The sequence below is a fragment of the Melozone crissalis genome, unplaced genomic scaffold, assembly GCF_028551555.1.
Source record: "Melozone crissalis strain CALT ecotype California unplaced genomic scaffold, PUWL_Pcris_2 ptg000018l_1, whole genome shotgun sequence".
Lineage (NCBI taxonomy): Eukaryota > Metazoa > Chordata > Aves > Passeriformes > Passerellidae > Melozone > Melozone crissalis.
This window is the reverse complement of record NW_026535796.1, coordinates 4,152,471-4,164,059: the sequence shown is the minus strand read 5'-3', so window position 1 is coordinate 4,164,059 and position 11,589 is coordinate 4,152,471. Positions and strand designations below refer to the sequence as shown.

The window sequence follows — 11,589 nt, the reverse complement described above, 5'->3', positions numbered from 1 at the left end:
CGCCGCCTCAGAATTCAAACCTCTCCCACTTCCCCATTGGCCGCGCCCCACCCCACCCGATTGGCACCGTTCTGCGCCGCCCCGGGGCATCACGGGGAATGTAGTTCCTGCCGCACCAGCGCCACCTGCTGGAAATACTAAAATTTTTTATAAACACTGCGCTCGCAGTTAATCTAAGTAGAAAGACATACTCCTGTTCCTTTTCCCGTATGTTCCCGCGCTTTCCCTCTGGTAACCACTGGCACTCACTGATTCTCCACATTATTTCTCTGTCTTAAATTCATCCTGTCATTTTTTCTGATGCTCTCACCTCATGCAACTGGAGATGTGGTCCACTTTAGTGTCACAGAAAACCTCACTTTTTGAGTATCCCTGAAAAATATATAAATACTTTGGCACTACCAAAAGCGGCTCCCAGAAGTGTAAGGCTGTGTTAATAAGATGCTAAGTCCCATTAATCACCTTCTCTCTACAAGTATAAAATAAACTAGTGATTCTGCTTTTCATATTTGAAAATGAGGACAGAAAGCATTTATTAAATTCTCTGAAAGTTATTTGGTTAAAAAAACTTGTACTAAAGTCCCACAGCACTAATGCAAAAAGCCAAGCGGGCTTGCTATTAACTCCTCAATCTGCTGAAGGCAAAATGGACCCTGAGCTAAAGAAATGGTTCTCTCCATGATATTCTGGTCTTTTCAAAAAACTTCTTCCTCAGCAATACTAAAACCACAATATGAAAGGCATGCAGGAGAAGGGGCTGTAGGTCCTTTATTGTTATTTACCTCAGTTTTTTTACACTGAGAACTTCAGTGAATGCCTCATCGCCCACTGGTGTCTCCTGACTCAGTGCTGCACTCCTGGATTCTGGACTATCTTCCTTCAGCTCACCCTGAGAGAAAGCAGGAGCTGGGACTCTCTGAGCTCCCACCCCGTGAAAGGGCGTTGAGGCCAGGTGGGCAGCCCTGGTAAAGTCACACGTGTCCTCTGGGTTGGCACAAAGGGTCTTGTTCTTGTAGGAGCCCGTCACAATTGCATCCTCACTCAAGCGTTCAATTCCATTCAGCTCATCCTGGAAATAAACAGAAAACACAGTGAAAGCCTCCAGACTGTATGACAAATCTTTCTTTTATGTAAAAGCCCAACATTTCTCTTCCCTTTCTTCCACTCCACCACCTTCCAACATGAACAGGACTTTCAGCCTTCAGGAATTTAGCACAGAATCCCAGAATGGCCCAGGTCAGAAGGGACCTTAAAGACCATCGACTTCCACCCCTCCCCATGGCAAGGGACACCTTCCACAAGTGCAGGTAGCTCCAAGCCCCATCCAACCTGGCCTGGAACACTTCCTGGGACAAGGCAGCCACAGCCACAACAGGATATTTCCTGCACAAGCTCACCATCACCCCCTTCAATTACTGCCATGCCACGCAGCAGTTTACAATCCTTGCTGCTCACACGTGATGCCAGTCCAGCCAAGTGACCCAGCCTGACAGCAGCACAGGCTGCCTTGGTGTCTCCTGGGCAGGAAATCTGCCATGGCCCCAAGTCTTTCCTTACACAGGCTCCTGCTCCTGCTGCTGCTGCTGCCGTGCTTTCCTTGGCACTCAGAGAATCCACAGGATCACCAACAGCGAGAGGCTGACGGGCACTTTTCTCATGGGCACCATCTGCTGAACAACTAAGAGCAAGTTACAGCCAGTTACATATTTATTAGAGCAGCTGCCCATCTCCAACAAATTCCACTCAAGAGTGTAAGTCTATTGATCCTTCCAATCAACCAATTTCTACTACAGAACTAGCACTAAGCAACAGAACAGTAGTATACTGCAGCTCTCCAGAATAAAGAAGAGCAGCTTAAATAGTTCTAGGTTGAAGATGAAGAACAGAAGACTATTTCCTCATCAGAGACTCTGACTAATCAAATAAAAAATACCAAGATAAACAAAACAAAACACACCCCCCTCCCCATCCATGCAGCTAACAGTTATTGCAGCTACTGCAGCAAGGGTTTGATGCTTCCGTTTGCCTTCCCTCTCAAATTGAGGTCTTCAATAATCCTACTGTAGACAAATTCTGATTTGTCAAAGTAGAGGATTCATCAAATATAAAGGAAAATGGAACAGGAGCCTGTTGCAGAAACAGACCTACACCTGTAAAGAAAAACCAAGAGGCTCTATCATATCCACAGTTCTTCCAAAACAGCATTTCCAACATTACCTAAAATAGCTAATACCCAGTCTTAAAACTATACTGTTCCTTGCAGGTGTCCATTGTACCATGAGGAAATGGATTCAAAGACAGAAAAACAAAATGAACTTATAAGATTTCAACTACATAATTTAAACCTACATGCCAAGTCTCTGCCTAAGGCCCTTAGAGATAACTTAGCCTGGTGCTCAGTTCTACCCACTCCTTCCCTCTCCCTGCTATGAAAAGCTGCTCCCTTGGTAAGTAACAAATCTCCATCCCAGAGAAATGGGCATGCCAAGAGATTTACCCTCTGATGTGGCATCACTGACTTCCAGGAGAAAGAAACAGTCTTACAGTTTAACAGGAATGCAGATTTTACACATTTGTCAGCCAAACCCTGGCACAGCCACGGGCAGAGCCACTCTGCAGTGCACAGGCAATCCCTGCTGCTCACCACTCCTCAGCATTCCTTGCTTCCATGCAATTCCAACCCCTGGGAACTGTCTGTAATACCAAACAGTCTTTGCCACTCCTCCCTCAGAAGGAGCCTGTCTGTTCCCTGGCCATCATTAGCCACAGAAAGGTAGAGCAACCTTGCAAAAGAATGTGTTTCCCTCTGCTCTAACTAAACCACCCCATCTCCTGGGATTTATCAGCATTTCAGGGAGCACTGTACAAGGAGGACTTTCACTCCTCCACTGTGTGATCATATTTTCAGGAAAATGGACATGTGTTTAATGAACCAGCCTAACCTTCTGGAACTAAAGAACAAGGTCATCTTTGTGGATAGAAAAGATGATGTTGCAAGAAGAAAAAAGCAGCAGCAAAGTTACTGACAAACATAGGGCTGTCCACCTGAGTAAAACGACACTTACCAGCATTTACCAATTAGATTAACAAAAAATGCATGCCTGCCTGGTGGGCAAAGTAGAGCTCCCAATCAAGAGATGCGTGGACCAAGCAGAGCTACCAATTTACCAATGCATGACTGTGTAGAGCATGATAAGAAGTATCTATAAATATTTTTTAGAAGCACAATAAGCGGCTTTTTCTTGATTCACATTGTATCTGCAGAGTCCTTTTTCATCTCATGCCACATCCTAAGCATCATTATTGGGATAGCAACTCCAACAGCTTATTTCAGAATAAAACTCCAGATATGCTGAGCACAGAGCTCCCAAAACAGAAAAAAACCAGCCACAAGTCTGCCTCCATTTGGGGCTGCTTCAGAACAAACAGCACTCCAAGACAGGTAGCTTGTGGTTTTGTGTAAGCACAATGAGCTAAGCTATTAAGCTAATTGCTAGATATAAATATGATATAGGCTCCTACATCATGAGCAGCACTGAACACTTCCCACATCCATTTGTATCACAGCAGAGACAGACACGACATGCCAAGGTTCAAGCAGGAAGAGTGATCTTTATTGTTCACAGCTCATATTTATAGGGTTTTCAAAAGCAGCACATTCAATCCCAATTGGCTGGTCACTTGTTGCCATTCAGCTCACTGGCCAATAGCTGCCTCCATACATGCTCCAAAGATTGGCCAGCATCCATTCCTTGCAGTTAAGTCCTTCAGCTTTTCATTGTTTTCTTCCTTAAAGTCTTCCTTTTCTCACAGGTACAGGCTGATCAAGTCAAGGTCATGGTTACTTGTGTCTGTGAGGCCTTCAGGTCAGCTGTTAGCCATCACAGTTCCCCCTTTTTGTATTTCAACTACCAAGGTGGTCTTTATCATCCTCTCAGAGCCCTTTGCAGACAGGATAACAAACATGGCACAATGTACAAAACAATTATGGTAATACAAAAAATTATAAGCCCAGTTTGAATGAGGCTCTTCACCTAGCCTGATAAACCTAACTCTTCCAGCCAGTGATCTCTCCCAGAAAATCCTCCATATAACACATGCCATCAAACTCTTCATATCTATGTCCATGAGCTAACAAAAGAAAATCAACAGCATGCCACATGCTATCTACATCTACAGCCATAGCAGTCAAAATTAAGGAAGCTTCATTTACTCTTTCTGCTACAAAGCAAGCTACCTATTTAATCCAGAAACTATTGGGAGTAACATTTTGCTTTCCTGTTCCACTTCTGTCCAACACATGTTCTGGTGTGTAATTAAAAAATACACACCCTTCTGCTGATAATGTCCCTAAAATGTCTGACTCTTGGGGTTCACATGAAGCAACAGGTAAATTGTTATCCCAAACATCCCATAGTTCCTAAGGGGGTTTTAGTATTACAAGATGTTCTGGGAAGAGCATCGCATTTTGACAACATTTTGTGTTACTTGTATACTTTGTGTGCCATTCAAGGGTACCCCCACTAAGCAGGAGTGAAAAGGTTGTTCTGGCTGTGCCATAGACAATTCTGATTCAATTCTGTCGATGGAAGGAGACCCAGACACCAGTTGGTTCATCGCAGGTCCCCTTTATTGATCGATACAGCGGGTTAAATACAGTTCATAATAAGCTTCATACATATTGCAAAAGCTGAGCTCAGGATTGGTGAGTTACATATCAGCAACTACGCCTACTTCTGCATTCTTGAGGTTAGTCTTTTGATACTTTCTGCATATTTTCAGCAAGAATCTCTCTTCCCTATCCTCATGTTGCGGCAAGGGCATCGTGTCCTTGCGTGTCATTGGTCACTGACTGCTGACTTCCCTTTAACAAAACTCTCCACACAATTCAATCTGATCAGCTGCAGAGAGCAACTGATACCCAAACATTGTTTCTGTTCCACAGCGTCAGCTGAGGGGCCCTCAGGGAGGTGCTGCTGGTTGTGATCCAGAGCAGAGCCTGGAGCAGAAGGCCCCAAGGACCTTCCCACTTGCTGCTAATGAGGCCCCACACCTCAGGCTTGGGCAACTGGATGGCACTAGAGGACTGCAATGACGGTTTTGGGAGTTTGGCGATATCATAAAGCGATGCAGTGTACACAGAGCTTTGGCCACCCTACTTTGTGGGGTTTCACCAGACATTGTCCCTTTTTGTTTTTCAAGAATGCCCTTCAAAGTGCCATGGGCAAGCTCAGCAATGGCTTGGCCTGTAGGGGAATGAGGAATGCCAGTGAGATGTGACATGCCCCATAACTGCAAGAATTGATGAGTTTTCTCTGAGATGCAGGCAGGGCCATTATCAATTTAATGGTGTGGCCAGCACTGCAGCAGAGCAAGGCCCAGCCCAGCCCTACCAGGTCATGTGGGCCACGTGGTGAAGTGTGGGCCTGATCAGTGTCAGTCACCCGGTCAGAAGCTGGAAGCAAGACAGCTTTTCCTGGGTTTTGTTTGTTTTTAAATGTGATTACACAGGGACGTCTTCAGCTTCCTTAAGTGGTTTAACAAGGTGTCAGTATTCAAAACCAGCCAGAGGATTGGTTCTGATGGGCCCAGAGGAAGCTTTTAGCAGTCCTCACAGAGAATCACTTCCATAACTGATGGATTTTCTCTTTACCTAAAAACCAAGCTTTGTTAAACCACAACATTCACCACCCCTAGTCTCTGTGAATACACATTTTAAAATTATCAAAATTATATTCAACATGCAACTTCTACTTAGAACAATAAAAAATACTAAACTAAACAGAAGGAAAAAATTGCTTACACTAACCTCCACCCCTAGACATTTCACTATAATAACAATATAAATTTTCCACTATCATTCTATTTAAACTTATTGCTTAATACTTGCTTTGCCCTTTATTTCTCCTAATTATCTCACAGCTTTCACCAATTGCCTGTATTCTCCACCAAAAGATGCAGTGGTTTCAGTAACCAGGCAAAAACATCAATTAAGTGTAATGGTTTTCGTTTGCCAATCCGAGTTTTCTGGCCAATGCACCAATTAATGAAGTGGGTCTAGCACTGGCCAAATGCCAGTGTACCCACTAGAACTATTTACTCATTTTCTGTTGTGAGATAAGGATTAGGAGGAGGGCAAAACAGCTTTTAACTAAAAAATAAGCTATGCTAAACCAGAACACTAGGGAAGTCAGGGACACCTTCAAGAATATTAAACAAGGGTGATAAATGTGGGGTAATTAACCTTAAATAGGGTCATATCCAGCTGATGATACCTAAAAGTTTTTGTGCATCATTTAATGTTTGGATCTTGGTTGAAAATTTAATTGTTTGTGGTTGTATTGTCTGATGTAACATTTTAACTCCCCGGTATTTCCATGGGGGTTGTTGTTGCACCTCTCCAGGTGCAATATGCAACTGCAACTCTTGCAGCACTTGCATCAGTTTTGGCTGAATCTGTAAAAGGCCTTCTTTGCTGCATGATTGACAGAGAGCACTGTAAATACAAATTTGGGATATCATCAAGACATAAAGGAATGGTAAAGAAACAGTTTTAAATCAACAATCAGAATGCCCCAGGTAGCAGGTATCATAGCAGGGCATGGCACTCCAGGCTGTAAAGCACCCACACTTTCCATAACTGTATTCATTTTTTTAAAGTCATGGAATAACTTCCATTTACCTGATTTCTTTTTAATCACAAACACAGGGATGTTCCATGGACTTACTGATGGCTCAATATGACCTTGATTTAATTGCTCTTTAACCAACTATTAAAGAGTGTTCAGTTTTTCTTTTTCAACCCACACAGGTCGATCAGTGAGTCATTTTAAGGCTAATCTAGGATGCTTTATGCCCTTCAGCACAGTGGCCCCTGTTAAAAATCTGTTCCCAGCCAAACCCCCCATGCTGACAAGACATCCCTTCCCCATAGGTGAGTGGCACAGCAGTAACATAGGGATGGATCGTGCCTGTCTGTTCTGGATTTTCAACTAACACAGGCTTACTACTCAAGTAACTTTGTGTGGTACCTCCAAGGCCAGATCCTACAGCTATGGTGGGCCATGACTGAGGCCATGTGTAAGCAGATATGATCATAACACCTGCTCCAGTATCTATCATCCCACTGACCTTGATGTGGGATGGATTTGACTGAGGCATTGTATGAGTACAAACCACGTTTGGTCTTCGATCAGACATGACCTGAGTCCAGTATACTTCAGGCTCCCCAGCAAAGCCAAAGCTTCAGTTTCCTCACAGCTTTGAGTCTGTTTCAGGAACACAAGACTTAAAAGGTGCAAGTTGAACAATACAACTTTTAGCTGGAATGGATACAGGAGGAGTAGGTCTTGATACCATAGCACATATTTGTCCAGTATAGTCTGTATCTGTAACTCCAGGGTGGGCAAAAAAAACCTGTAACATTGCTCTTGATCATCCTAATATTAATGTACTTAATCCCTCCCCAGTAGGCTCATGGGCCTCGAGGGGGATTTTATATACCTTCAACAAGTCTGTAAGTTATAATGCCATCGACAGACACATCCACATCAGCAGATCCTCTTCTTGTCCCTGTAAGCTGGTTGCATTGGCCTGCACTGGAGGACGGGAAGGTGCTCATGCCTGTAAGCATCTCCCTTTAGGACTCTTGTTCCTGTTTCCCTATCCACTAAGAGGCAGTCCGTTCGCGTGGAATTTAGACCAGCATTCCTTGGCAAAATGACCGGGTTTTCCGCACCGGTAACAGTTTCCCACTGCAGGCACAGCTCTCCATTTCTGGCGTGCCCCCGATGAGTTGTACCTACGGGGACAATTTGCTTTTATGTGGCCTAGCTGCCCGCATCCATAGCATTCATACGGCCTTAGAGCAGCTGCCAAGTAACCAGCCAACTTAGCCATTTCAAAAGATACAGTTCCAACATCAGCACATGCATCAATCATTTCATCTAGGGATGGATTTATTTCTTGTAATTGGTCTATAGCTTTCTTGCAGTCTTCATTTGCATTGCTTTGTGCCAATGCCTGTATCAACATACGTTTTTCTTCATCATTTGCTATTTGCTTTTCTATTGCATCTTTTAATCGTTCTATAAATTGCATATAAGGCTCTTTGGGGCCCTGCTTAATTTTTATGCAACTCTGAGTTGGCATCACCAATCCCATTTTTCCAACTTCCATCAGGGCCTGCATTCCTAAATCTCTTGCCTGGGCCAATATCAAAGGATTTAGGCGTGCTTGCAACTGAGGGTTATTTACAGGAGGCCATCCCAGAAGCTGAGAGACCTCTGCCCCAAAGCATGGATCTTGCTGCGGCACCGCTAAACTACGCAGCCTTTGCCTTTCCACGTTTTGCTTCCAGGTGGACTCAAACATCTCATATTCCTTTGGGGTACAGAGCAACCCCGCTATTTGCTTGACATCAAAGGGTGTCATTTCACATTCAGCTAGAAGCCGTAACATCCTTGTTACAGCCACAGACCCCAGGCCATGCTGGGTAGCTAGTTGGCGTAACTGGGTGAGAATTTTTAAGGCGACTCGTATATAGTATGCAGTCCCATTGTTTTGCCCCTCTTGGTCATCCAAGGACTGTGGGAACATAGGTACAGAAATTCGTTCAGCAACTTCATAATCTCCATTAGCAAATGCCTTTAATTTCATACGTTGCCAAAAGCTAACTGGATTGTATGCTGAGATAGTAGCCCCAGTCGTCCCACTCACATGCTCTTGGCCACTCAAGAACAGCCGGGGATATGGATCAGGAAGTCGTTCAGCAAGTTCAAGATTCCCACGAGCAACGGCCTCTAATTTACGATATTGACAAAATCTAACCCGGTCATATCCTGAGATAGTAGCTGACACTGGTTGCACAGTAAAATCATCCTTCTGAGGGCCAGCAGGGGGATGACAACTTGGGCCTCCCCTGTTAGGATTCCACAAATCTACTAATAGAGGGGATTCCTTGGGCTTCTCAGGCTTTGGCTGTGGACACGATGAGGTGTGGCATTCTGCCGCTCTGGGTGCTGGCAGCTCCCTGCTGGAACTGTCAGCACCAAGTGCCGCACGGCTCCCGGCTCCTGTTTCCATGCCGAGCTTGTGATTGGACCTATCAAGCACTGGAGGGGCTGTCGGCAGAAGTTTATCATCACTCCGCTCATCCGTAGGCAGAGGAGGAGAGGATGGCTTTGTGCTAACTGGGGGTGCAGGACGTGGGGGTGCAGGACGTGGGGGTGCAGGTGCACACGGCGCAGGCGGAGTTGCAGGGATGGTAGGCGTGGATGACAGCTGCTTCCCTTCTGGCTTTTCACCCGTCCTTTTCACTCGTGAACTTGATGTGGCACCTACTCCTCCAACCGCTCCCTCCTGAGCTCCACCATCACTGGGTGTCTTGGCAGGTGGAGTCTGTGGTGCCTCAGCTGCTGTTTTTGCATTTTGCTCAAGTTCCAGCAGTTTCAAGGCGTCCAGCACCAGCCTCGAAGTTTTCATAATATTTTTAGCAGTGTCATCACCTCGAAAGGCTGATTCAAAAATCAATTCACCAGCCCGTTCCCAGATTTTAACAAGAAATGCAGTTTCTATGGTGGCATCTACCCCATGGTTCCTACACCACTGCAATAAACTATGCAGAGCCTTTTTATCATATTTTATCTCTCGGCGGTCCAACATAAGGCTCCATAAATTCACTATAGCTTTTTCTTCTGCTGACACTTTAGCTTTTTCTTTGGTTGACACTAGAGATCCCATCATCCCCAGTGGATCACCTTCTTAATTTTAAGTCTTGACCTTTGCAGCTCACCACGCCGCTTACAGCTCTCTACGCTTCACTGTAGGGCCCTGCACCCACAGGTGTTTTATGAGTCAGAGGCGAACTCTCGGATTCTGGACTATCTTCCTTCAGCTCACCCTGAGAGAAAGCAGGAGCTGGGACTCTCTGAGCTCCCACCCCGTGAAAGGGCGTTGAGGCCAGGTGGGCAGCCCTGGTAAAGTCACACGTGTCCTCTGGGTTGGCACAAAGGGTCTTGTTCTTGTAGGAGCCCGTCACAATTGCATCCTCACTCAAGCGTTCAATTCCATTCAGCTCATCCTGGAAATAAACAGAAAACACAGTGAAAGCCTCCAGACTGTATGACAAATCTTTCTTTTATGTAAAAGCCCAACATTTCTCTTCCCTTTCTTCCACTCCACCACCTTCCAACATGAACAGGACTTTCAGCCTTCAGGAATTTAGCACAGAATCCCAGAATGGCCCAGGTCAGAAGGGACCTTAAAGACCATCGACTTCCACCCCTCCCCATGGCAAGGGACACCTTCCACAAGTGCAGGTAGCTCCAAGCCCCATCCAACCTGGCCTGGAACACTTCCCGGGACAAGGCAGCCACAGCCACAACAGGATATTTCCTGTACAAGCTCACCATCACCCCCTTCAATTACTGCCATGCCACGCAGCAGTTTACAATCCTTGCTGCTCACACGTGATGCCAGTCCAGCCAAGTGACCCAGCCTGACAGCAGCACAGGCTGCCTTGGTGTCTCCTGGGCAGGAAATCTGCCATGGCCCCAAGTCTTTCCTTACACAGGCTCCTGCTCCTGCTGCTGCTGCCGTGCTTTCCTTGGCACTCAGAGAATCCACAGGATCACCAACAGCGAGAGGCTGACGGGCACTTTTCTCATGGGCACCATCTGCTGAACAACTAAGAGCAAGTTACAGCCAGTTACATATTTATTAGAGCAGCTGCCCATCTCCAACAAATTCCACTCAAGAGTGTAAGTCTATTGATCATTCCAATCAACCAATTTCTACTACAGAACTAGCACTAAGCCACAGATACAGCTCCCCAGAATATAGCTAGTTCATAGAGCAGCTTAAATAGTTCTAGTTTGAAGAACAGAAGACTATTTCCTCATCAGGGACTCCAACTAATCCAATAAAAATTACCACAAAACACACCCCCCTCCCCATCCATGCAGCTAACAGTTATTGCAGCTACTACAGCAAGGGTTTGATGCTTGCGTTTGCCTTCCCTCTGAAATCCAGGTCTTCAATAATCCTACCTTGTATTCTGATTTGTCAAAGAAGAGATTCATAAATATGGAGAAAAATGGAACAGCAGCCAGTGGGGGAAGCCGACCTACATCTTTAAAGAAAAAACAAGAGACTCTACCATATCCACAGTTCTTCCAATACAGCATATCCAACATTACCTAAAATACTTAATACCCAGTCTTAAAACTACTGTCCCTAGCAGGTGTCCCTTGTACCATGAGGAAATGGATTCAAAGACAGAAAAAAAAAGTACTTATAATGTTACAGGGCTTGCAAGGGTCTTTCAGGGTGAAGAGAGAGGTGAGTATCTTGACCTCACGTTCAGAAGGCTTGATTTATTATTTTATGATATATATTACATTATTACTATGCTAATAGGAATAGAGAGAAAAGTTCTCAGAAGCTTACTAAGAATAGAAAAGGAATCTCCCCCACAAAGTTCTGTGTCCAGGCAGAAAGCAAGAACAGCTCTGCCGTGAGTGGCCAGCAAATCCAAACATTCACCCAAGACCAATCACAGGTGCACCTGTTGCATTCCACAGCAGCAGA

General features: G+C 45.1%; 1 protein-coding gene across 1 annotated transcript; it reads right to left on the bottom strand.

Moving 5' to 3' along the window:
- Positions 1-4,927: 4,927 nt before the first annotated feature.
- On the bottom strand, positions 4,928-11,213 carry LOC128936668 (uncharacterized). Its single transcript, XM_054275810.1, has 4 exons — positions 11,049-11,213; positions 10,570-10,687; positions 9,222-10,081; positions 4,928-9,191 (listed from the first exon to the last, which is right to left on the bottom strand). Exons 3-4 carry the CDS (start codon positions 9,742-9,744, stop codon positions 7,663-7,665), a joined length of 2,052 nt encoding a protein of 683 aa, XP_054131785.1. The 5' UTR covers positions 9,745-10,081; positions 10,570-10,687; positions 11,049-11,213; the 3' UTR covers positions 4,928-7,662.
- Positions 11,214-11,589: the final 376 nt, after the last annotated feature.

Coding starts and splice junctions, on each gene's coding strand:
- LOC128936668 (XM_054275810.1), bottom strand. CDS start 9,744: ATGATGGGATCTCTAGTGTCAACCAAAGAAAAAGCTAAAGTGTCAGCA. Junction 9,192..9,221: donor GTGTGCACCTGCACCCCCAC/GTCCTGCACCCC, acceptor CTGCACCCCCAG/TTAGCACAAAGCCATCCTCT.